At 39.7% G+C, this 26,745-nt stretch overlaps 1 protein-coding gene across 5 annotated transcripts in view; it reads left to right on the top strand.

The window, feature by feature from the left end:
• Window positions 1–498: 498 nt before the first annotated feature.
• Window positions 499–26,745, top strand: part of CHCHD3 (coiled-coil-helix-coiled-coil-helix domain containing 3) — a 257,560-nt gene continuing 231,313 nt past the window's right edge. The window contains exons 1-3 of one of the 5 annotated variants that reach the window (XM_064487351.1): window positions 505–744; window positions 6,476–6,579; window positions 10,800–10,887. In XM_064487351.1, coding sequence (XP_064343421.1) covers window positions 10,824–10,887 — 64 coding nt within the window. In that variant the 5' untranslated portion in view covers window positions 505–744; window positions 6,476–6,579; window positions 10,800–10,823. Of the gene's footprint in view, window positions 745–6,475; window positions 6,580–10,799; window positions 10,888–26,745 lie in introns of all 5 variants that reach the window. The other 4 variants (XM_010975674.3, XM_064487348.1, XM_064487349.1 and 1 more) reach the window with 4 other exon arrangements.

The following is a 26,745-nucleotide window of genomic DNA, read 5'->3' on the forward strand; positions in this document are numbered from 1 at the left end:
TTTTTTACTGGCTAAGACTAAAATAAAGGATACATTTTGCCTTAGGAATTTGTTTTATAGGATTCTAGGAATCGCTCCATTAGGAGAGTTCATCCCCTCAATAAACGGTGAGTTCCTTTAGGAAGGAGATTGTATCTTTCAGCTCGCTCTCCTAAGTTTCTAGAATACTGTCTTCACAGCATGCTTTGTCAGATGAATGAACTTCCTTGAAAGTTGCCCGGTAAGAAACCTTTCAGGTAGTAAAGACCATAACTCCCATAAGGCCATGCTCCCGGGGCGCTCTCCATTTGAAGGCGAGAATGTCCCAGCATTCATCGCGCCAGACGGAGACTACAATTCCCAATATACCCAGGGGCTCCGGAAACCTTGTCAAACACTGCCTGTTGCCATAGCATCCGGGTCCGCGCCAACCAACCCGAGCGCTTCTGCCGAGAAGAGGCGGGCCGTTTGTATCTCCGACCAACCGGAGGCATTTTTGTTTTGGCGCGTGACAGGAAGAGGCGGGAGCTCAGGACCCGCGCCTTCTCCTTGCTTCTCGGGGTCGTGGCCTTGCTCCCGCTGTGCAGGGCGAGAGTCCGGGCGCGTCCACGCGCGTGTGTGCGCGTGGGGCCTGTAGTGCTCGTGAGGCCGCGCTAAGTGTCTGTGGAGGCAGAAACAGAAGCCATGGGCGGGACGGCTAGCACCCGCCGGGTCACCTTTGAGGCGGACGAGAATGAGAACATCACCGTGGTGAAGGGCATCCGGGTGAGTGGCAGTGGTCGGGCGGAGGGCCAGCACTCGGACTCGGACCCTAAACCTCCGGCTTTTCCGGGTCTCGCTCAGACTGGTTTCCCCCGTCCGGCTCCCCGAGTGTTGTCCAGCCCGAAGCCGAGTTCTCTGCAAAGAACTTTGAAGTTTATCAAGACTTGGGACATTCTTTCTGAGATAGTTCCTGGTTGTTTGCCAAGTGCTGAGCACTGTGCCGGGGCGGCTGGGGGATGCCAGATTGATTTAGACCCTGCAAGGGCTCGGAGGCCAGTCTTGACCTCATTGTTTACTACTTGTGGGACTTTATTTGAAACCCTTACCCTACTGTACCCATCTGTGAAATAGTCTTGTCTGTGGTCTCCTGGGTTCAGGAGCCAAACCTTGCTTTTGCATTGCCCACATCACCTCACTCAGGATGAATTGGCGTTTTAAGGAACCATTTATCTCTTCTCTGTCAGTTAGTACTCTCAGATACCGCCCATTCCCCCAACACATGCACACACACCTTAGACTTCTCTGGCCTGTCTCAGGTGACTTTTGGCTTCTCCCTCTACTTTGGCTCAACACCTTGACTCTCCCAGGCATCTCCTCTGTGATCTGCAGTGCCTAGGTTTTGGACGAGGCCCAGTTGCTTCAAGCCTAGCGTCTGCCAGTCTGGTAGGACTTGAGATAGGATTGCAAACAAGTTGTTATACCACTGGAAGTAGTACAGTCAGTTCCGGCGGAGACACTGGAGAGAATTTTTAAATGCTCCCCTGCATGTGTTTGATACATAAACTGAAAACTTGATTTTTCTCCAAGGTGTCAGTATACCAGCATTATCTTAATTAACACTCTCTGCTGCACCTGAATTTGGAGCCTCACAATTTTGAAAGTATGACTCCTGAGCCTAGTAAATAAAGCTATTTGATTTCAGAAAGTTATATACCATTTTCCATTTTTCCTCCTCTGTCATTACACAACCAGCATAAGTAAATTAAATGTATGTAAATTGTCTTTAGCATTTGTTACTAGGAATTAAAACTTCTTAAATATTTAAAGTGTTTAAAACTTCTTGCTCTGAAGCTGTTACCTTGAGAAGAATTTATTAAAGCTTTCCTTAGAGAAACTCAGACTGTTGAACTCAGTATTTGGTCTGTGATGAGCATATCCTTATATCACACTAATTAAAAGCAGTACTACATTTTGTAATAAAATGTCTGAGGCTGCATTCTTTGCACTGTTATGGTTTAGTTGGTACTCTTTGGAGTAAAATAAAAATTTCTGTGAACTCTTGAGTTTTATGCAGAGATTTGTTTCATCTTGCCTTTAGGCTTTGCATCTTCCACACCAGAGGGTGAAAAGAAACAAAAGTAAGAAAAAGCAAAGTAAGTTTTGGGCGAGAAGATGTTGGCTAGAAAAATGTATAAATCCATATTCTCATGCTCTAGTACAGTGATGACAGCAAACAAAATTAAAAGAAAATTGGGCCATAGCACAGAGGTTCATATCAAGTATTAGATAAGGTTAAATAGGATAAATAAGAAAAAGGGTTGATACTAGATTTAATGGAGAGATTGTGTCAAAAGCCTCGTAAAAAAAACTTTTAAGAAAAGAAGCTATGTCCTTTGGCCACTCAGCTTGGTGGAAATGTTCTTTTATTTTTTCTTTTTCATAGAGTACATTGTATATTCTTATAGTTCAAGCACACACCATGCTCATTTTGACCTCTGTGCTTCTCTTTTCTTGAGTTTATACCCTTCACCTGGAGTGCCCTTGCAGTGTTCTCCCTGTTGCTTTACATCTTTTTTCAAAGGTGACTTTCAATCTCTGAGCTTCAGTTTTCTCATCTGCAGAATGATGAGGCTTGAGTACACCTCTAAGATTTCTATCTCTTCCATTTCTGAAATTCTGTGAGTCTAGTGGCACTGTAAGTTTCCTGTAGCCATACTCAGCCCATTGCACTTTCCCTTAACAATAGCATGCTGTGGAATTGTTGACTACTCTGGAGTCATTCTGATTTCTTTGAGGTCATGGTCAAAATAACATCAGGTTGGAGTTAAACAGACCTCAGTTAAATCTCAGACTAGGCATTTACTAGTCTGTGGCCTTGCACTTCTCTAATATTTCCTTATTTCCAAAGGGGAATATCATCTCTTGATTGTGGTAAGAAGATGAGGTCAGGTATTTAAAGCATTGGGCACATCGTAGATTAACCAAAGGCAGCTGTTATTAATATGATAGGGTTCCTTAGGCATCTGATGTTCTAAGAGTCTTTGGAAGTGCTGTGTACTGTAGTGGAAAGAGCATGTGCTTTGAAACCAGGCAGACCTTAGTTTGGTCCTAGCTCTGCCTCTCACTAGCTGTGTGGCCCTGGACAAGTCACTTTGATTGTTTTCCCTGTTGAATATATCTGATAATGTGTCCTACTAGTGATACTACTGTGTCAAGCACTATTCGTGAGAATTTGACATAGTGTATGCCAGCATCTAGCACGGTGCCTGGTACTTTGACAGTGTTTAGAACTTGTATGGGTAGTAGCTGTTACTGGAGCTGTTCAAGGGAATATGTAAACCCACGTGAACTGAAAATAATAGATGAAAATACGAGCATGTTTTGCTTGGACAAGTGTACCTGAGGGTTGTGGACTAGGGAATGGGACTTCTGAGTTCTATGGCTGATTGCCGGTGTGATTTTTTTTGTCTGCGTGTTTTGTAGCTGTTTTTAAGGTGATCTTTATATTTTTCTTGGCTTGAAACCATCATTTTGTTTCTCTTGAGGCATGGAGAGGGGTAAGCAACAGTCTCAGTATCATAAGTGAGCTGCTGTTTTTAGCTCAGTTGATTAAAACAGTGCTAATAAGGCCCAAACTTCAGTGTTGAATTGTGGATAGGTTAGTTCAACTTGGCTGAGGAAAACGTGCCAAATTTGCCCAGTTGTCTGACATTTGTGCCATCACTTGTAAGAACAAGAGTGTACCAACAATGTAACATACTCAGTCACTGCTAGAAAACCAATTTTGTGTCCCCCTGATAAGGATAGTAATTTCATCTTCATTTATCTTAATATACGAGGAGTAGCACTTGGTAAACAACGTAAACCTTTCCGTAACTAGGCTGCATTTATCAATAGACCATTTTTCCCAGATTTTTCTTGCTGAGGTCCTCAAGAGCTAGCAGTTAAAGGACTTAGTTACATTTTTAAGTTTATAAAGTTTCTTCTCACTTACCAGGGGTTATTTTCCTGGTATTTATAGGTTGCTCCCCCCCCCCCCTTATCCTTAACAGTTCACAGCTTTCCCCCAACTTCCATAAAATAACCTGTATTCTTACACCTGATTCCAACTTTGAATACGAAACAACTCATGGATTAGAAGAAGGGTGACCCTCTTGTCTTGCCCTCTCCTCCAAGTCTAAAATAAATCTCTTGTGAGAGAAAGACCAAGCCTTTTGATTACTCATACTACATGTGCTTAATAGGATTTTTCTGAGCACCTGCTGTGCCTCCTTGGAAAGTGTGCCTTCCCCTCAGCCTTTCACAAGTTTATCTCAAACATCAAAGCTGTGAGTGAACTCTTCCAGAGCAAATGTCAACTTCAATAAGTATCATTTTCAAAGTAATATTTATCCTGCTTTCCAGGCATAAACTAATCTCTGCAACTGGCCTTGAAGTTGCAAGCTGAAATTCACAGGAGCCAGTGATGGTGGTAAGGATACTTATGCGGAACACAACTTGTGCTTTGGGAAGTATTGGCAATTGAGAGCCCCTAAGTGAAGAGATTATTTAATGTTGGATGTGATTAAGGATCCTGGAGAGAGTACATTAACAGAGGTTACAAATCCATTCAGTCATTGGGAGTGTAGAGGAATGCTGTCGAGGTAGGTGATTGGTCCCTTTCCACTTTAGAGTCCATGAATCTCTTGGATATATTGCCATGTTAAGCTTTCTAGGATTTTATACAGACAGTAGAAGTTCATGGTTTCCACTAATAACAAATGCAGAGAAATGCAAGTGGTAAACTACAAACATAAGCTAAAGTTGACATTTACATACATGTATATATAGATAGTTGGCATCCCCTGCTCCCCCCAAAAGTATTTGCGAGTAATTGCTTCCAAATAATGCAGGTTTTTTGAAGCATGTCTTAAAATGGTAGTTGGAAAGCAAATCAGTAGTCTCATAAAAAAAATCCCTGTGCTGCAGGGAAAGAGGACCATGTGAGAAAAATGGGTCTGTGTCCTTTCAGCAGCGTAATAAGAGACATCTGGAGGAAGTTGAGAAAAACTTACTGAGGGGAGGGTCTGATTTGTTTTTGTCTCATGTGGTTCCTGTCTCTACCTCTTGGAGATGGGCAACTTAAAAGGAGTTCTTTTCCTCCTTTTACTCCACTCCTTAGAAGCAGAAGTACTTTCTTTGTCTGGCTCACCAAGTCTCTTGTTTCTGAGAACATACTGGACTCTGGGTCGGTGAGTCAGGTGTTTGTGTTGCTTTTAGATAAGACCAACCAAGGTGGGTGGGGAGGATGAGTAGGGAGATGACACACATCTTTTCCTCTTCTCTGGGGCATAGGTTGGCATGGGGAGTTGGACAGACCAACCATTGGCAAGCCCCCCGTTTACTTCAGTTTGTCTTTAGGAGCAGTGGAGGACAGGGTGGATTCTGCTCTGCTGGTTGGCCCCCTTCTCTTGGTTCTCCCTTGTATTAGAACAGTGGTTTTTAACTTAGTTCACAGACTAATGTAAATCTGTAAGCTATGGGTTCTGCCCAGAACAGTGCAATAAGCTGACAGTTTTGCATCCAATTGAGGAATTTACCCATAGACTCCCGAAACCATGTACCTCAGGGTATAATTCTAGCATTAGTGTGTGGGTTATTTTACCTTTCTTTGCTACAAACCATTTCTGTAAATTGCACTTGGTATTTGCCTTGACTGAGATTCCAGAGTTGTCTGGAAACCCGGTCTAGTAGGTATAGATCTTTAAATAGGAAAAAAGCTTTTCTAAAGGAGTTACCCTGTTTAAGGAAAGATGTTTCCTAAAGAAGTTGCTGCTTATACAGAGGCTCCTTGTCCAGCACTTACAGAAGCTTGTGTTGTACCTTTAACCCCTTTTTCGGTCCGTTTGCATCACGAAGAAGAGTTGATCTCTGGCTACAAATTGTTTATAACCTGGGCCAGCATCTCTAAATCTTGCCAGCTGTTTCACAGGTGAGTCACCTTCCAGTTCACAGAGGAGATCAGGTGAGTGGGCAGGCCTGACCTTATTACTGCAGCTGGAAGGTGAGCTCAGCTGGTGTTAGCTTGAGATACAAAGGATAGCCTGGCTATTGCCTTCTGTCAGCATAGTTGTGACAGGACTGGGGAGAGGGTAGATCATGCTTAGAGTAAGCAGAGACGTGGCTGTAGGCTGCCGTGGGTGCTCTCTTGGAGGGGCCTGAGAATATGCTTATGAATGATTGCGAGGACAGAAAAAAGAGTGACTCCCAAGGCAACCCTACAACATGTTTGTTAACCTAAAAAATGGACTGTGTTCCTTTGGATGATGTAAATCGAACCAAAGACCTTATTGGGAAATGTTTTGAATTGATGTCAGAATTTGACATTAAGTAGCAAATTTTGAGGCATCTGATAAGCCACACAAATAAAAAGTTAACAAGAAATAATTAGTGATTAAATTGAAAGAGACATTGCACTTTTACTACCCAAAGAGCATAGATAGGGATAAATGGGCACCTTATATTCTCGTACCAGGACTTATGCACCGGCTTCTGGCAGTAGCTGTAGGCCTGGTCCTCGTGCACCACGCGAGAAGGCGCTCAGCACTGACTCGGGTGGAGCTGTGAGAGTGAACCAAGGTGAGTGATCTGTTGAAGCCCAATGGCTGGTGCTGTAGTAGTGATAACTCTCCCAAATATTTGTGTAGCACTTTACAGTTTGCAGTGCATCTGCGATCCTTGCTTTGTGACTCCAGGGGTAGGTGTTATTATCTCAGTTTTTGGGTGCGGAAAGTGAGGCCTATGGAGTGACTCTCCTAGGGCTGTATAGCCAGTGGGCGGCCAGTGCTGCCTCCCCTATTCTGGGGCAGCTTCTTGTTTTTCTCCCTAGGAATGATGCTTTTGAGGCTGTTTTAGGGACTGGAAGGACTTTTTGTGGTATTAATTTTGAAAGTAGCAATAGATAATGACAAAGCATGAATTTTGATAAGAAGTAGATGAAATGGTATTTAGGTGTAAGGGTGGCCTGTCTGCAGGATGAAGGTTTATAACTAATACTTGATTTTTAGCACTCTGATAGATAAACATTTAGTGTTGTTGTATTTCTTGGACTTACAGAAGTATAAATTAAAATATAAAATTATACCTGTCAAATTGGCATGTGTATTAGCTTTAAACACAAAACTATATTACATGTGTAACATAATATATGTATATGATAGTATAATACATAGTGTATATTTGTTAAAGTACACATAGTATATTACAGCATACTATGTTAATATGGTACATTGAATATAATGTAGTATAATATATTGAGTAAACTTTATATAAATTGTGTATCAATTAAAATAGCTTTAAGATTCTAAAATTTAATAAGGGTCATTTTATCTCCTTAAGAGGAAGTGATACAGTTTTACTTTTTGTGTGGGATTAAGGAGTATCCTGTTTAACAGTAGAGAAAGCACTGAACTAGAGAATGGGGGTTACTAGTTACGGTCCTGTTGCTGGAGGTTACTTATGATCCCTTTTTATCTCACCTGTGAATTGAGAGGATTGGAGTCAGTCTTAAAGGAATTTTCCTAAGATGTATCTCAGTTTTGCAGAGGAATTTCAGCAACAGTCTCAGTGGCTGTCAGTTGTCAGAAAAGACGCAGCTTCAAATAGAAAGTCCCTTGGCACTCTCTTTCCTAACTTCCACTGTTCTTCCAAGAAAGGAGTCATGGGTTTTCTTTCAAAGATCACAGCCTTTGAGTTGTAGACTCTTCCTTTGTTGTCTCGCCTCCATTCTGGTTTGGGTCCTGTAGCTACAGAAGGATTTGAAGCCGGGAGTTACCATGATCAGATTTGCATTTTAGGAGAAATATTGATGGTGCCATGAATTAGGGCAGAGGAAATGGGGAGAAGAGATGATGAATTCATTAAATGTTTAGGGGTTGAGGAAGCCATGGCTCAGGGAATGAGGGAGAGAGGAGAGTTGAGGACAAGTCCTATGTTCTGATTTAGGAAGTTGATGGAGGTGGTGTCATTAATGAGATAAGGAAAGGAAGAGTAAAAGAGGGTTTTTTTTGGCAAACATGAATTCGGTTTGGGATGTGTTGGGTTTGAGGTGCTTGTGGTCTGTCCCAGGGGAGGTGTCTCTTAGGCAATTCAATGTTTAGGTCTGACTCTCAGGGTATAGGTCTTGGGCTAGAGATAATGGATTTAGATTTAGAATTCATTAATTTATCAACAGCAGTTAAAAATCAAGGGAGTGAATGAGAGTTCCAATAAGAGCACGTAGAGTGAGAATATGAAGGCAAAGAGCATGGAGGCCCCTAGCATTTAAGGGTAAGCAGGGGAGGGAGAGCCTGCAAAAGAGATAAGACTCAGCTGGAGTCCCAGGACAACCAGAATGGGGATGTCGGGAAAGCCGAGGGAGGGGTTTCCAGAAGAGGGGAGTGAGCAGAGGTCACTGCTGCTGAAGGGAAGTCATATAAACTGGATGCTTTATAGAAGATTTTTAGTATAAATATAAAAGGTTATTTATTTGGTCATTGGTGACTTTTACCGGAGCACTTTCTCTGCTCTATTGGGTTACAAGTCAGATAGTGGTGAGTTAAGGAAGTTGAAATTGGAAGGAGGTCCTAGAGTTTGTAAGAAGGGGCTCACCCTGTTACTTGACCTGGAAACCTTGACGATTTCTGCTTCACCCACATCTTGTCGGACACTGACCCTGGTGGTGAAGGGGAGCGCCTGAGTGTGACCCTGAGAGCCAGTCTTCCTGGGTTTGAATCCCAGCTCCATTACTGATAGCCTGTAAAATCCAGGGCAAGTTATTTAATCTGGCTGTGCTTCGGTTTCCTCACCTATACAGTGGAGATAAAGTATCTCATAGGATGTTAAGGATTAAATGAGTAAAGTGCTTTGTTGAGTGTGCCTGGCACATAATAAAGTACTCAGTGAATGTTAGCTATTTTAAATCCTTAATATCTTTTGAATATGTTCTCCATGGATGACTATGTAAATAGCTTTCTTTATTTTTAACAATTTTGTTGTGTAATATATGTATTATGAAATCAGCCTGCTTTCTGTATACAACACTTTCTAATAAATTTACTAAGTTGTACAGTCATCACCACAGTCCAATTTTAGAACATTTTCATCACCCTAGTACAACCTCTCATGCCCATTTCTAGTTAATCTCCATTCCCAGCCTTAGGCTTACCTACTTCCTGCCTGTATAATGTTCCCTTTTCTGGGCATTTCATGTAAATAGAATTATACAGTATGTGGCATTTGTGTCTGGCTTCCTTTACTTAATTGTTTTTTAGGTCTATCTGTGGTGTAGCATATAGCAGAACTTCTTTTTATTGATGAATTGTAGTCCAGTGTATGGATGTATAATGTTTTGTTTATCCATTCACTGGTAGATGGATGTTTGTTTCCACTCTTGCTGTTACGAGTGATGCTGCTGTGAACATTGCTGTGCAAGTCTTTGTGTGGACATATATTTAATTAGTTCTTTAGTCTCCTTCAGGGATCCTCCTGCTTCTGTTCTTGTCCCCCTCCAATTTGTTTTCCATACTGTAGCTAGAGTGATCTTTCTAAAATGTAAGTCTAATGGTGTCATTATCCTGCTTAAAATCCTTCAGTAGTGCCCAGTTGCCCTCAGGGTCAAGTTCAAACTCCCTAACGTGAAGGATTTACTGACAGCCTTCAAAATCTAAAGTCTTATTTCCCTTTCCACCTTCTCTTTCACTTAGCCCTCTCCCCAGCTTCCTGCTTCAGCCATTCTGTCATTCATTCGTATTGTTTCATTTATTTAACCATTCATTCAATTAACCAGGCTTATTGAGACTCTGGGGATATAATAATCGATAGGACAGCCAAATCTTTGCTTTCCTGGAGCTTTTTTCCTAGTGTGAAAGGCTGGCAATAAACAAGAAAGCATCAGATAGTGGTAAGTGCTATAAAGGAAATAAAAAAGGGTGATATAAAAGTAACAGGGGTGGGAGGGGGTGATGATCCTCAAATCTCCAGGCCTGAGTTCCTCAGAGCCTCTGTGTTATTGCCAGCTGCCTGCTTGATTTCTCCACTTGTCTAGTGCTGGGAAGCCCTGTTGCTTAACTATACTATCATGTGGTACCCTCTTCTTAGAGTACCCTTATCCTACTCCTCTTCCTAAGTCCTGTTTGTCCTTCTCAGCCCCAGTTCCATGCCCAGCCTCACTCCCAAAGCCTTCTCGATGCCCTGCCCATCTGCCCATTATGCTATTATGGGCAGACTGACTTAAGTATCACCCTTCACATTATATTTAAATGCATGATGATTGTCTGTTTCTTCTGCTCCACTTTAGGCATCTTAATGCCTGTTGAATACCTAAAGTCTATCCTAGTTCCTGGCACAAAGTTGGTCCATAATAAAATCTGTTGAAAGAGGAATTGTTTGTGGTTAGCCTTGACCAGGAGGGAGGGAGGGACACCATTTCCTGTGGGACTGGAGGGAAGGAAGGAGCTAAGGCCTGCTGCATGCCTAAATTAATTTGTAGTATGGGGGAGGGAAGTTGAAGGAGTTCTGATGGCTTACATTTTCTCAGAGATAACAATTTAGAGCACAGTATAAAATGAGGGAAAGAGTTACTTATAATGAGCAATTAGCAGTGCATTAGAAGAAATAAAGAAGTAGTGCTGTGGGGTGCATCTTGAAATCTTAAAACTGTTCTTACTTGCTTTTAGTTTTATGGCTATTAGAGTTAGTCTAATTTCTTTAGGCCATTTGTTATACATAGTGATATGGATGACTAAATTACTTGGATACTATTGTGCTGTTTTCTCTCTTGTTCTTTTATAATTGATTTTATTTTGATGTTGCTTTTTCAGCTTTCGGAAAATGTGATTGATCGAATGAAGGAAACTTCTCCATCTGGCCCAAAGTCTCAGCGGTATTCTGGTACTTATGGTGCCTCAGGTATTTCAGAATTTTAATTTCTGAGTTCTTCGTAGAAAAATTATAAGTGGTGAGAGTTCACTTGATAGTCAAGTTCTTCTGCAGTTCTGTCTTTCGTTATTTGGATGCTTGGCTTTTTATAGGGAATGCAATCCTCCCTTGTAGTATTTGCATATAACCTACGCACATCCTCCCATATCCTTTAAATCATCTCTGGTTTACTTATGATACCTAAACACACTGTAAATACAGTATAAGCACTATGTAAATAGTTGCCTGCATGGCAAATTCTTGTTTTGCTTTTTGGGATTTTTCTGGAATTTTTTTTTTCTGAATATTTTCAATCTGTGGATGTGGAACCTGTTTGGATATGGAGGGCTGACTGTGTACGAGGGTTTCTTTTAACATGTTTTGCACTAAACATAGAATCTACTTCAAAGCAGTCTATGGAAAGTTTTTTCTCTTCCAGCACCTGAATCCTCTGTTAGGTTTTGGAAGGTTATTTCATATCTTTTTGTGTAAAATGAGTTATTAATAGGGATATGAGAGGTTTAGGAGTAAATACTTATAAATAGAAATTGGACTTAGAAAATATTGATTTATTGTTTCCAGATGGTAAAGTATCTTTAATGATTTTACTTTCTAATAGACTTCTTCTAAGTTTATAAACAGTTTATTCCTTCATAGTTAGTCTCATTTATTGATGAAAATATGGTATTAAATAAAATCCATAGAGGACTTTTAAGTGTTATTTTATCTGTGGATCCTGCAGGATAAGAAGATTATTTCTCTCTCCTTTCCTCTCTCCTTTCCTCTCCCCTATCCTGTCCATCTATTCATCCAACTAATATTTATCGAGTACCTGCTGTGTGTCTGGCACTGTTTTTGTTGATGTATGGACGTGTTGTTTATTGGTGAAATGGCAATGAGAAAATAGTTGGAATGATTAAACTTGGACTAAATGAGAATCTTCATTGTTTATTAGAAAGGGACATTGTGTGGTAAATCTGGCTATAGACTGAAATACTTTGCGAAAGATGAGATGCTGCCCAAATGCCGTTTACTTGGGGACACTTGTGACCCTCTTACTGATCGTTAAGTCAGTAACCATGAATTAAGCTTCTGATGATGTTTAGAGCGGAAGGTACCAAGATGAGTAAGAAATAGTTCTTGTCCTTTTGAAGTGTCTTGTTTAATAGGAGCACTAGGAAGTGTTCATAGTTCATTAAGGTTACATAGAAAGTCACTACTCCTTGCTTGCTGGAAACCCTTTCTTTGGCTTCTGGACCACACTCTTGGTTTTCTTCCCACCTTACTTGTATCCTCAGTCAAGTCTTTTTTGCTGATTTCCACCAAGTAATCTCTTTAAATTGTATGACTTTTGAATCATTATGTAGATACCTTTGACTCCCAAAATGTTATCTCTACTTTTGACCCCTACCTGAAACTCGACTTAGAAAACTGCCTACTTGAAATCTCCACTTAGAGCTGTCTTCAACTTGACTTACCTAAAACAAACCTTTTCTTCTTCAGGGTTGCTTCTCTTCTCCATCTTTCCCAGTAAACGGTTCAGGTGGTCAGGCCCCAAACCTGGGATTCATCCTTGTTTCCTCTTTTCCTTAGTTCTTATATTAGGCCATTAGCTACTCTTGTCAAATCCATCTCTAAAATATGTTCAGGTTTGTTCAGGTATGTTCCTTCACGTCCATCTTCACTGCTGCATCTCCAGTCAAGATAAATCATCATCTCTTACCTTGTCTTTTGCAGAAACCTCTTAACTGGCTTACTGCTTCCACTCTTGTCTCCCCCTCTGTGCTTTGCCATACACGCAGTGGCCTCAGCAATCTTAAAAAAATAAATCAGTTCATATCACATCTCAGTGGTAGGTCTCCATGGTACTTAGAAGATAATTTGAACTGCTTTTCTTGGCATCTGAGGTATACCATAACTGGTCCCTTTCTGCTTTTCCAGAATTATCTTCTGATATATGGATATTTTTAAAATTGGAATTTAATCTAAAATATGATTTGTTCTAGGTAGATTTCTGTGTACTGCATTAAGGAGATAGAATGATGATGAAATAGTGGTAACACTTAAATAATGTTTATCATGTGTCACGTACTCTGTTAAATCCTTTTCTTATCTCATGTAACTCCTGTAACCCTGTGAGAAAGGTGCTTTTATTAAGCCATTTTAGAAACTGAGATTTGAGGTTATTAATTATCATCCCCAAAGTCACACAGCTGATAAGCAATGGAGGTGATAGTTGAATTCAAGTCTGTTTGCCTCTAGAGCAGTTACTGGTAACCACTCTACTTCATTATAATTTGAATGGCACCTTGCTTCTTTTGTAGAAAGGATGTGATAGAAACTAGTTGGAGGGAAAGAGCTGCCTTTTAGTGATGCTCTGCTTGAGTTTAGGAAAGCACCTTCTATCTATAAGTGAGTGTTGGTTCTTCTAGTTTTTTCCCATATTGCCTCTCATCCAGTAGTGAGTTGAAGGAGAGGAGGTGTTTTCCTTCTTGTGTTGGATTCTTAAACTGATATTGTTAGAGAGTGGGTGTAGATGGGGAGGCTTTCTGTGAACACTCGTCGTGTGGCCTGCAGAACATGACACTGACATTGTAGGAAGTTCTGGCTGTGCTGAGGTATCCATCCCTTCTCATTTCTAGGTTTTACATGACTCATGAACTTTTTGGTCTATGACAAGCCCAGGCCCTGGAAACTCTTTGAATGCCTCCTTATGTTTTGTTGGTTGGGCTAGAACTACGTTCTCTACGTGGTAGCCACTAGTCACATGGGGTTGTTAAGATTTAAGTTAAAATTAATTAAAATGAAATGCAATAAGAATTTCAGCTCCTTAGTCACACTAGTCACATTTCAATGCTTAGTAACCACATGTGGCTATTGGCTACCATATTAGACAGTAGAGCTATAGGACATTTTCTTTATTGTACAAAGTTCTGTTCCAGAGCTTGAGCCTAGAATATATCAATGCTTGGCCTTGTGAGCTTCATCAAATGATTTTAATGATGTGGTGACTGAGGTTATGGAGCTAGACAGCTCTATGTATTTGTGAACCTTGTTTCCTGCCTTTTCCACATCCCAGCTCCCCCAGGATTGTAGGTTAATGGAAACTTCAGGGAATATTTCCCTGAGTTCTGCTATCTTAACCTCAGTCTTTAGCACCGCTTCCTAACCTGTGTTTGTAGATCAGTTGGTTTCTTAGACTCAGAGTAGCTGGTGTACCCTCATATGCCGTACAAATACTTGCTTTTTCTGTCTGCATTGTGATGTGAGAAAAGCTCAACAAAGCTAATAGCGCAGGCTCTTTGAGTGTATTTCCCTTACCCATTCAAACCCAACCCAAGAAAAGAAGTAAGATTTGGCATTTTATTTTGAAGTTATCTTGCCTTTAGGTTAATAATGCAATTAGACTATGATTGTGTAAAGTAACAAAGATTTATTCTCCTAAAAGTTTAAAAAAATATATTTGTAAAAGTAGAAAGCCTTAAAGTTTGTTCTCTTCTGCATTTGTCTCATTTGGAGTTTTAGTTAGTACCCCATAATTTTAAGATTTATAATTTAGATGGGTTATGAAGTAATTTTTCAAGTCTACAAAAATAATACTGATAAAAATGTCATCAGCCTTTTCTACATTTTTCACTGTCAAGCAAATTATATTTTAAGTGTGAGTTGAATTTTTAATATTTGTTAAAATGCTTTTCTTCCTTGAAGGACTCTTTAATTCATACCAGCCCTGGGCTGTTCATATGTGTGAATATAGGGCATAGTTGATGGGCTGAGAACTCCAGGATTTCTGTATATAGGAACTAATACTATATTTTGTCATATATATAGTTTTGAGAATATAATTTATTCTGTAAGAAGGTCATTTCCTCTAAAGACTTTACTCAAAATATATTTTTTCCCCAAACCTTGAACCAGATCAATGACTCGTTGCAGTATTTGCATGTAAGACTATTCAGGCAAAATAGTGTACTGTGTGACACAGAGCAGATTATAATGCCACTTTAATAAATGAACGTGCTCTAAAGAATTTAACTGTGTCATTGCTGCATCAGAATCTTTGTTATGTGCTATCTAAACTACATTGGTTTACCAGAATTTTTTTTTAAGGCTAGCATAAGGGAATACCTTGCATATAGTGCAAGAGATATCTTATACAAAACTTACCTTCTCATTAACATCTTGCATAATTTGATTTTAAAAATCCATGTTGGATATCGATTTTTTTCCTTTCCTCCTTGATCCTTTAGTTTTTCTGCCCTTTATAGTGAGGGCAGACCGCTCATGTTTAATCCTATCTGATGCTGCAGAAACTTTGTTCCCAAATCAATATGAAAAACCAGGCAGGAAATGATACTGGGAGTCTGTTTGTTGGTTTCCTAAGCCACTAGATGAAAATGATGAATCTGGAAAAAAAGACAAATGACCTCAGTTTTATTATTATACTCACCGTGCAGGTTTCTCTGTATATTTCTTGTCACTGGGAAAAATAAGAAAGATTTGCCGATTTGTGTTAAGTGCATCACTGAGATCGCTAAGTATTTGGCAGCCTTAACAAATTGCAGGAAACCAATTTAAGCAGGAAACAGCACAGCCCAAACTAAACAGCCAATTTAGGGAAACAGATGCATCTATATGTTCTATGTATTTTTCTCCCGGAATCTGGCCCTCCTTATTATATTTAAACAGCTCTTTAAGGCTCATTTAGACCTAACAGTGTAGGGAGAGTTCACAGTAACACGCTACACTTGTTCCTTTGACTTGAGTGAGTTACAAGAACTGAAGGGAGTTGTAATATCCTGGTTTCCACCTTTTAATATGTGAAATTTTGTTGATGCCAGTGTTTCAACAGTGCTTTCTTTTGCATATACTGAAATAGTTTGCCTGACAGTTCCTAAAAGGAAGAAATGTATACACTTTTACTTTAAAGGTATGATCTGAATCAAATTCTCTAGTTAGTATATTCCATTCTTAAAAATAAATCCATAAACAGTCTACATTTAGTGGATAGTTGAACTCGTTAGTTCCATCAGTCTAACAAGTATTAGCATGGCTGTGATGTTTTACTTCAAGGAATTACTGGTTGGGTGAAAGCATGTTTATCATTATAGTGTAGTGAATGTAGTACTAATGTAGTACCCTTCACTTGCTCAGTTAATATTTTGGAGTAGGTGATTGAATAGGTAAGTGAGACAGAATATATAAGAGGTCTAGAAAATGCTTTAGGACTTTGGAGAAAGAAGGTCAAGAGCTTGGACAGGCTGGCCATCAGGGGAAGTGGACCTTAGCCAAACCTTGAGGATAAGAGGGATGGGGGTGTTGGTGCTGATGGTGTTCCTGGTGGGGTTAGTACACAGACCAGATAGGAGTTCCAGTAGCGGGTCTCACGGGTGGGAAGGCTGGGAAAATTACAGTTTTATCTTATCTTGTAGGCCCTAATGGTTACTGAGCAGTTTCATTTAATTTTAGGATGCGGATTTAGAAAGTTGCATTAGTTGCTACTTTTCAGATATACTCAGATGTTAATAACATTTTTATGGCTAAAAATGCAGTGCTGATTTTCTCATTGATATTTTTATATTTAACAAACAAATCTAACTGGTAAGAATATATGTTTTACACCACAGGACTGAATAAAACGATTTTCATTTTCATGAAAAAGTGAGCATCCCCATAAACATTTTTGTTTGTCCTGAAGTGGCTCTATATCAAAACAAAGCAAAACAAAAAAAACCCACCGTTGTCCTCCACTGCTTGAGGTCTGTGGAGAGTAAAGCAGATGCTTTCTGGGCAGGGAAGGTGAAATGGTGAAATGGTACAACTGGGTTCCTGGAAGGCTCATGTACAGCGGGACTTGGAAATTTCAGGTAGGGAAGACGGCTGCGACATGGTCGAGGAACAAGTGGCAGAGGCAGATGTGGATTTGGCGGCTGTGGCTACGTCACACTTCTGTCCTTTCTCCCCCTGGGCTAGAGTGCTTTCCCCTGTGCCACTTGATTCACCACTCTGTGATGTATTTATTTTAAGAAACCAGCACAAATTTAAACTCACTCTGTTTTGAAATTGAGAAGAGAGCATAGAAAAGTAAAAAAAATGAAACAGATCATTGACAATATAGTGTATATTCCATGGTATTTTGGGATGGTTGAAAGGGGAGTCCCACAGAAAAGCAAAAGCTGCAGCAGAATAGGAACGGGATTACAGAGAGAGAAGCTTGGTAGGTCCTGAAATGTCAGTGAGTCGCACCTTCCAGTAGTTTTCTGTGGCTTGGAGCTTCTGCCCTTTGATTTCTTAGCGAACTGACTGACCACTGACCTCAGCTGCTTTTTTATTAAATCTTCAGAGGCCCCTGCCCTGTGACTGTCTAATTTACTTCCCATTAGTGCTTTCAAGTGTTATGAAATCAGGTGGGCCAGATATTCCCCACCTGTTCCTAAGTTACTAGAAATAAGCAGCTGTTTTCTTAGGTGTATTGCATACTGTAGGTGAGAAATACGGTTATGCCATGGGGCCACTGGACTCAGGATCTGGAGGGAAGTAACTTCAGTGACCAGGGGGAAGAACAGAGAAGCTTTTTTTTAAGGTCTAGCTTTATTTAATTAATTAATTTATTTACTCTTTTTAAGTTGAAGTATAGTTGATTTACAATGTTGTATTAGTTTCTGGTGTACAGCATCATGATTCAGTTATAACATATACAGATTCTGTTTCATACTCATTTTCATTATAGGGTATTACAAGATATTGAATATAGTCCCCTGGGCTATACAGTAGGACCTTGTTTAATCTATTTTATATAGATTAAACTGCTAATTCCAAACTCCTAATTTGTCCCTACTCCCCTTTTCCCTTTTGTTAACCATAAGTTTGTTTTCTATGTCTGTGAGTCTGTTTCTGTTTTGTAAATAAGTTAATTTGTATCATTTTTTAGATTCCATGTATAAGTGATATCATATACTTGTCTTTTTCTGACTTAATCTCCAGGTCCATCCATGTTGCTGCAAATGGCATTTTCATTCTTTTTTATGGCTGGGTAGTATTCAGTTATGTACATACATATACATACACACACCACAACTTCTTTATCCATTCATCTTTTGATGGACATTAGGGTTGCTTCCATGTCTTTCTTGCTATTGTAGAAAGTGCTGCTATGAACATGGGGGTGCTGTCTTTTCAAATTAAGAGTGTTCTCCGGGTATATGCCCGGGAGTGGGATTACTGGATCATATAGTAAGTCTATTTTTAGTTTTTTAAGGAATCTCCATACTGTTTTCTATAGTGGCTGCACCAAATTACATTCCTACCAACAGTGTTGGAAGGGTTCCCTTTTCTCCACACCCTCTCCAGCATTTATGTTTGTGGACTTTTTAATGATGGCCATTCTGACCTGTGTGAGGTGATACTTCATTGTAGTTTTGATTTGCATTTCTCTGATAATTAGCAATATTGAGCATCTTTTCATGTGCCATCTGTCTGAGAGAAGCTGTTTTAAAGAACCTTCCTGTTTGTTTTTTGCTACAGTAGGATTTGGACACTAAAGTCAATTGTGGGATAGTGGATTGTGTTTTCTGATAGAACAGGTGTTATTATTGAGCATAACAATGAAGTAAATCATGGATATCACTAATAATATATCATAAACCACAAAGAGAAAACAGCTGTAACATATACATTTTATAATCCTGATTCAAGGTTTATAAACTATCAGACATTGGTTATGTAAGCAGCTGTAATGAATGACAAAGTATAGGGCATACAATACATAAAAACACCATTTTTGATTTACATTTAATATGCCAGCTGTAAAATAAACACTTGATTAGCAATATTTTTGCCTTTCTTGGAATTTGATAGACTTTGAGGGCATCATCTAGACGGCCCAGATCTCTTCAAATAAGAGAATTTCAGAATATTTTCATACTGCAAACAGAAGTGTTCAGAATCAATCCACTGACCCTTCTACCTGTCAACCAAATAGTAGGTTATTGTTGTTAATGTTGATGTTTTTCCTTGTAAAAAACATTTTAAAAAGTGTGATCGGACCCAGGATTTCATGTCATCCCTTTACCATTTCCTGTCTTCCTGGTTTATTCAGAATTACATGTCCAGTGCTCTGTATTAGGCCAAATTAGTGCTACCAGGGAGCAATAAGTGCTTGTAAGTCCTCTTTTAAACCTGTTCTGCCCCCAGGGCCACTTGACACTGTTGACAGCTGTCACTGTACTTGAGTATTTCTTGAAAAGCGCTGTGAACCCATGCAGAGCATTACAGTAAAGCCTTTCAAGCTTTTTCACAGAGTTGCCGCCGCACGTGAAGGTTCTGGTTCTGCGTGCACTGGTTCCCCTGACTGAGTGATTAATTGAAATATGGGTTTTAATTAGCCAGCATCAAATGATTGGAGTTTGAAATTCCTGGGTAGTAACTAACTGTCTTCTTAGTTAAAGGCCTGAGGCAGTTAGAACACCTCACGGATTGTGTGGTGGGGAGCCACTTGTCTGCTGAAAGCCCTGTGTGTTGACGTTGGTGGGACTTGATTGTGTTTTGCTGATTCAGCCCCATTGTCGCTAGAGTCCTTCAGGGGCGCCCAAAGGCCTTGCTCTGCATTTGATGAGTAGCAGCAGAGCCTTGCACTCTCTACATTTTCCTTTTCATGGTTTCCAGTCTTAGTTTCTCCCATCCCTGGTGTTGCTGCCCTACTCTGGCCACCATCCTCTCTCTCCCGCCTGTTCTCACCTTGTCTCTTGCTTGAGGTCCTGGCCTTCAGTCTGTGCGCCAGTCTATTCTCACTGCAGCCCTAGTAATCCTTCCAAAGTGTAAAACCAGTCATGCCATTCCTCTGCTTAAAGCTCGAGAGTCTCCCTGCTTCCTCTTGGGGTGGAGTCTAGATTTCTCAGACATAGCCCACAAGGCCCTGCACGATCCCTCTCCATTTTAGTCTCCTTGTCATCTCCCAGACCTGCTTGTATCATGTTGAACTCTCTGTCTAGCTATACTGAAGTTCTTGAGTCCTTGAACTTGTCCCTTTTGGTCCTTGACCATGTTGTCTCTTCTGTCTGAGCACTGTTCCTCCATGTGTCTACCCCAACCGCAGCCCACCTTGCCTCCCACCCACCTTTTACCTGTAACTCTTCCTCATTGTTCAGACCCCTGCCTAGAAATCACTTACCTTAGGAAGTTCTTCCTGACTCCAAGTCTGGATTAGATACGCCTCCTGTGGGGTCACCCACCCCCTGTATGCACATATCCTGTCATAGCACTCACCACACAGTGCTGGATTGCGATTTACTTACCCTTCTCCCTCAGATTCCAAAGCTTTTATCTGCTCATTTGTCCTCTCAGGACCTCCTTTTCTGATACTTGTTTCTTCACTTTCTGTTGCCTTGGTGTTGACCTCTTTTTGCTCAGGTGAAAAGCAGTTTTAGGGCAGTCTTTGCTGTAGGTAAACATTGACCTGTTGAGGTCAGATGATTAGGCAAAGTGGGATAAAAGGAAGCCTCAGAGGGTTGAGGACTCCCCTTCACCTTTTCTTCCATTTGGCTGCATCTCAACTTCTGACTCAACTATCGTAACGTTTTTCTTCCTGAAAGGATGGTCTCTCTGCTCTCAGTCACTTACTTAAGGCCCCGGGGCCAACTCTGTGAAGCCTGAGGGTTTTGTGTCTGGTAACTCAGGAGTGTTGAGGATTGGTTTGGCTTCTGGGTGAGGACTGGAAGGAAGACCCCCTGCCTGCATCCCCTTGGGCCTATAGGGGAGGACTGGGAGACCAGGGAGCTGGCTTCCCTGTGTGTTCAGAAGTATAGATAGCTAAACGCTAACTATGATCAGAGGAAAATGAAGAATTTGGTGTAGCTTTTATGGGCATTTACTCAACACATCCCGTTTCCTCCTTATTGCCATGTGACGATAATTCATTATTACTATATCAGAGTTGCCCTACATCTTATTTGCTAGTTTTACTAAGTCCTTCAGATGTAATTAGTCTTGCTGTTGACATAATGGTCATCTCCTGACTTTAAAAAATAAGCTAAAATATGGATTGCTGTATGTCAACTTTGGAGGATGAACCTAAAGAATGATGTGAAAATCAGTTACTATAATCAGGACAGATGTGATTTAAATAAAAAAAATTAAAGAAGTATTTGAGATTGACAGTTCACCCAAAAGATTTTTATTGTTTTATTAATGCAACCAGCTAGGTTATAGACTCTAAATATTGTCCTTATAATTATTTAAATAAATTAATTTAACAGAATATAATTATTTGAATAAAATACCTCTAACAGTCCCCAATTCATTTTCCTTCTTAAAACTTGTGCCTTTAGCAAGAAGGGGTGGCTTTAACTCTCTGTGTGCTACATGCACACTCGAAGGCGATCAGCTGTCTTCTTTGTCTCTGGTAGGAAAAATGAGGCCGAGCAAGCATCCTCTGTTTAAATTTTAGGGCACCCTACGTACCTGTTAGCATAATGTGTTTCTTTAGCTTTTCTAGGTAAAGTGTTGACTTATCTGGCAATTTCATGAGATTGAGCCCATAAGCTGCTTTCGTGACATCTTTATACAATTTTTCTAAAAAGGTTGCTTTAATATTCTTTCTCAGAAACTTTTTAGAGCAATTATTATAAGATTATGGGAGGTTAGAATCCTCTTTTCATGATTATTCTTTGACCTTTGACATTTTGTTAGTTTTTTAATAAAAAATCTTTAGGAAAAACTTGGGCTGTGTAATTAAAAAATAATTTTTTATGAAGCCCGATAAACATACAAATGATAAATTGTTGCTTCTGATTCTTCTTTTCTTGTGCTGTTGAACGTTATACCTCTACTGATATAGCCAGTTTCATGACCCACATTCATCTTTTTGCAAAAATGACATTGGCAAAAAATGCCAAAGTAAAAGTTTAAAAATAGTAATTAAAAAAAATTGCTCTTTTTTTGTCTCGTTGCTTATAGGACTTTGACTTAAAACTTTTGAGAGTCATGTTGTATTTTGATTGAGAATGACCTTCTTTTTGTCCAAGTAGAACTCCTTTAGTTGAACAGTACAGAAGCCTCTGTTGTTAGTACTCAAGCCTGCAGTGCTATTTCTGATGTACCTCAGGAGGCATGATTTGTTTTGAACTAGCCAGACCCAGAATGAAAGATGCAGAAGCCGACTGAAATCACCACGTTTACTTTGCTGGCAGTGATGCAGTGTGATTGTATGCTTTTGATAATGGGATTCCAAAGGAAATTAACTTCAGTTTCTTCAAATAGAAAATGGAAAAGCTGTAGCTTAATTGTTTCTGAATAGAAGTTTGTGATTGAGCACACACACACATAGTGTATGTTTAGTATTCAGAGAGCTTTTGCCGCTGGATGGTTGTGTCATCTTGTATAAGTTAACTCAGATTCCTTCAGGATAAGATGAAGAGGCTAATTTCACATGGCTGTCATGGAGACTAAATGGGATAATGTACAGGTGTTGAAATATAACAGGTAATCAGTAAATGTCCTCCCTTTTTTTCCTCTTTAACGTAGTGTCCAGGGCTCTTACTGCACTGCCCTCTTTCACACTCCAGGTTGACTCTGCCAACCTTTCTGTCCACTCTCTGCCTTTCACTTGGTGTTCTGTGCCCTTCTTCCAGCATTTATTTAGTGCCGGCTATATGCCTGACACTGTACCAACTAAGTTCCGGGATTTCCTAGATGAACAGAGCAGAGCAATGCAAATGAGCTGAAATGGAGATACACTTGTATCATAAAGAATTGATTAAAGACCGACTCTCCCTGGGGAAGTCAGGGTAAACTTCATGAAAGAGGTGGTGATATTTGAGCTGAATATTGAAGGATGGATAGAAGTTCACCCATCAGACTCAGTGGGCTTGATGATGGGGAACGATGGAAAGGAGGAATGGCATTTCTTGGGAGAAGAAATGGTGGCTGGAGCAGTTAGAATCATAATGAGCTTAGTGATTTCTGGGAATTATAACTAATTTTGTTTATTTGGAATGCAGGCACTGAGTGGGAGATTAGAGTACAAGGAGTAAATATAGGTGGAATAACAGAGCTAAGGAGTGTGGTTTTGCTTCTGTAGGAAATGTCTCCATCCATGTGTTATTATACTTGATTTTAATCATTTGTGTATGTGTGTGTTTGAGATCAGCGTAAAGGTTGCCTTATCAGAACTTTTCTTGATAACTATTTATCTTGCCTTCCTCTAGGCTCATATGTTCTTTTGTCTATATTTTCCTCTTGGCAATCACTACTTTACACATTAAAAAAAAGTTGCTTATTTATAGTTATGTTAGCATCTTTACTCTGCAATAAGCTCTTTGAGGGTAGAATTCATACCACAAAGCCTCCAGATCTCATTGTGACCGTATGATGTCTGTCTCACTGTGGAAGGTGCTCAAGAAACACTTGACAGTGGAATGAATGAGTGGAAGGACCCATAAGCATCAGCATCCTAGCTGCTTCAAAACACTATGAAACATTGTGTTCAGTGAAAGGAGTCAGTCACAAAAGAGCACATATTGTGTGATCCTAACTTTATGAAATGTCCAAAATAAGCAAATCTACAGAGACAGAAAGTAGATTAGTAGTTGCCTAGGGCTGGGGTTGTTGGGGGTGCAGGTCTTAAGGGAGAGGAGTGACTGCAGATGGTTGCACAACTCTGCAAGTATGTTAAAATCCATTAAACTTTACACTTTATATGGGTGAATTTTATGCTACATAAATTCTATCTCAATAAAGCAGCTGTTAAAACACTTAAAATCTTGTCACAATTTTAAAAAGCACCTTCAGATACATACTCTTTTCTGTTCCCATGTTTGCAACATACACTTGGGGACTTGCATTATGATATTTATTATTCTGTTTTAAAATTTTGACTTGGCTCAATAGAATGTAGGTGAAGTAGAGCTTTGGGAATTCGTACCCCTTTCAGAGATGCTTGGGAGTATAAGAGGGACTTCTGAGCAGCCTGTGCATAGTGACCTCATTCTCTGTCAAAGGCGCGTGGCAGTCAGTTATTTTAGTATCAGCAGAGTGGCATTGCTGGGTATATTTGAACAGTATAGTTTTGTTTTTCAAGTTTTGGAAGAAGTTTGTCTTTAGAGAATTACACATTTCTTTGTCATAATAAAAAGAAATAACGTAGCGCTGGAAAAGTGGAAGGAATGGTGCTCTTCTGTCACCTTCAGAACAAGAGAGGGAGATGTAGTTCGTTTTTCTGCTTGTTGATCTTGTATTTCTCACTAACAAGTACTTCATTTTTAAAGACTGTTTTATACTAAAGCATTTATGAGGGCATACGTATTAATAAAACATGTGCACTTAAATTGTGTAACATGGTTTTCTTTTTTCCTTCTGCATGGTAAGGAACTAGTAGTATTGGTGAAACTGCAGGGAACACCTATTCTGGAGTGCTCATTCATGCAGAATTTAGCCCTCTTGAAAAATGAACAAAGATCATAACCAAGTGGTATTCATCATGCCGTCTATCCAGAAGAAATCTTGAATGAAATTATCATCAAATAACTTAAATAAAACAGTTTCCTGACACTGTATCACCAAATGTAATCATTTAGGCCATTTACCATTATATGTGTGTGTGTGTGTGTGTGTGTGTGTGTGTGTGTGTGTGTGTGTTTTTTCTCCAGATGATTGCCTACTATCTTTAAAAATGGGGTGCTTCAGGTTACTGTTTTGGGAAGGCTTATATGATCTACTTGACCTTGATTTAACTTAAATAGTGGCAGTGGATGGTTCTTCACCATGAATCTGTTGGTACTAGGGTCTTTTCCCAGAGATTCTCTAAAGCTGAAGCACTGCATTTGACTTCTCTTCACCTATCCTGCAACTAACAGAGTGCTACTCAGTACTTCAGCCTGGGGCTAGATCATACTTTCCAAGTATGAATGCCGGGGCTTGGGCTTACTAGATCTGAGAGAGCCAGAGGCCTCAGGATTTGGTGGGAGATTTTTGTAATTGTTTCAGATAGGCCCTGTCCCTCCTATGTGTCATCCAAGAGGTTGCTCAGACACTTATTAAATAAATGCACTGTTCTGTGGTTTGGTGTATGGAGCAGGGATATTGATAGATCTCAAACTCCTGACGTGACTGAGCGTGGGTCTTCAGCTCTGCCTCTTACTGTGTGTGTGACCTGAGGGCAGTGTGTTGAACCTCTCCCAACCTCAGCTTTCTCTGATTTGTGATGCCCAAGAATGACAGGGGTTACATGCTATGTATAGACTACACTTCCCTTTCTTGGGCAATTCCTGATTATTGGACAGAGGAACTCAGAATGCATTTTCCCAAAGAAAGAATGGGTGCAGCTGAAAATAATGTTTTTATAATAATTCTTCAAGGTTATGATGGATTTTGGGGTTAACTTGGAAACCCAAATACCATTTCATTTTTCAATGGTGAATTTACAACGAGCTGTGCTGCTACTAAGATGTTGGCACCTTCCCATAGTTCACAGTGGTTTCTTTAAGCCTTGTGAGTGTGCTTGAAATGCCTCACTCTGGAATTCAATATTTGGGTTCAGATATTGTCTCTTTGTAGTTCTTGTTGAAACAAACATATTTGTGTACACAAACTTGTGTGTTTGAGAGAAAATAATGCGTTAACCACAGAGACATCAGTTTAGACATTTCAACAGTTTAATTAGTAGCCAATGAAGGTTCCTTGCAGTAAACATAATGTAATGTCCGAGGCAAACTGTTCATTTGTAGTTGTGCCCAAGGCTAGTGTGGCTGGACAACAGAGTGAAGGGTTTGTAATAATTTACTTTTTTAATAGTTTATATAGTTTTGATTGGTGTGTATTTGTCCATTTTTCCAGTTGTGATAGTGGTGGCTTTTTGTTTTTGTTTTTCTCTATTTCAAGAGTAGTAACTCTTGCATTTTTCCCCATTAAACTCTAATAAGTAGCAGAGAGAATTTAGTGTAGATATACAGAACTGATTTCGTGTCAGGCTATTTTTCAGGGAGGGGCAGAGCCCCTGCAAATGTCTGTTGTTGCAAAGTCAGTTAGAGGCAGTGTGGTGCAGTGAGAGGAGCTCATGCTTTGGGACCTGAGTCACCATGGTCCAGTCCTCATCTATAGAATTGGGTACAGATTACCCAGGGGGTAACTTGATGCATAGGACATTGCTTCATAAATAGAGACTATTTAAATTCATGTGTTATTGAATTGCTGACTGGAAATGAGATCTGACTTCTATCTCAGCCTTATCACCAACCAGCCATTTTATCTTGGATAAGTTTATTTCTGAACCTTAGTGTTCTTATCTGTTAAATGGTGGAATGGACTCTTAACTCTGGGACTCCTTGGTTAGATTGTGAGCTTTTTAGATAAGAACCATTTCATTCCTCTTTGTTTACCAACACTGTTTATTACCTGGGTAAAATATTTTGTGATTAGTGATTGAGTTTGCAGCTATGTATATTTTGCCACTCAAGTCACAGTTATGTAGTTGTGTGTGATTATATTATGAGTGTATTTGTGATATTTGTGTATGTCTGTGAAAATACATAAGTGGAAATTATGTCATTTTTTGAAGTATCTCCAAGCAATCTGAAATATACTTTTATCTCTAAAAGTTCATTCATATCTATAGGTATGTGTGTGTGTGTGCTTAGAGGTAGTGTGTAAAAATATATTAAAATGATCAAGGTGCAAGAATATGCATTCTTAAAGATCTCTTGCTCTAAAATAATTTATGTTTCATTATTTGGATATGATAGAATAACTTGGCCCATAACAAAAAATGCTGTTGGCAGCTTTCGGGTTTAAAAAAAAAAATCACTCTAGAGAATTAAGGAAAAAATAGTAATTAAAAGGATACTGTCAAGGTTGGTA

Source organism: Camelus dromedarius, chromosome 7 (genome assembly GCF_036321535.1).
Source record: "Camelus dromedarius isolate mCamDro1 chromosome 7, mCamDro1.pat, whole genome shotgun sequence".
In the NCBI taxonomy this organism is placed as follows: domain Eukaryota; kingdom Metazoa; phylum Chordata; class Mammalia; order Artiodactyla; family Camelidae; genus Camelus; species Camelus dromedarius.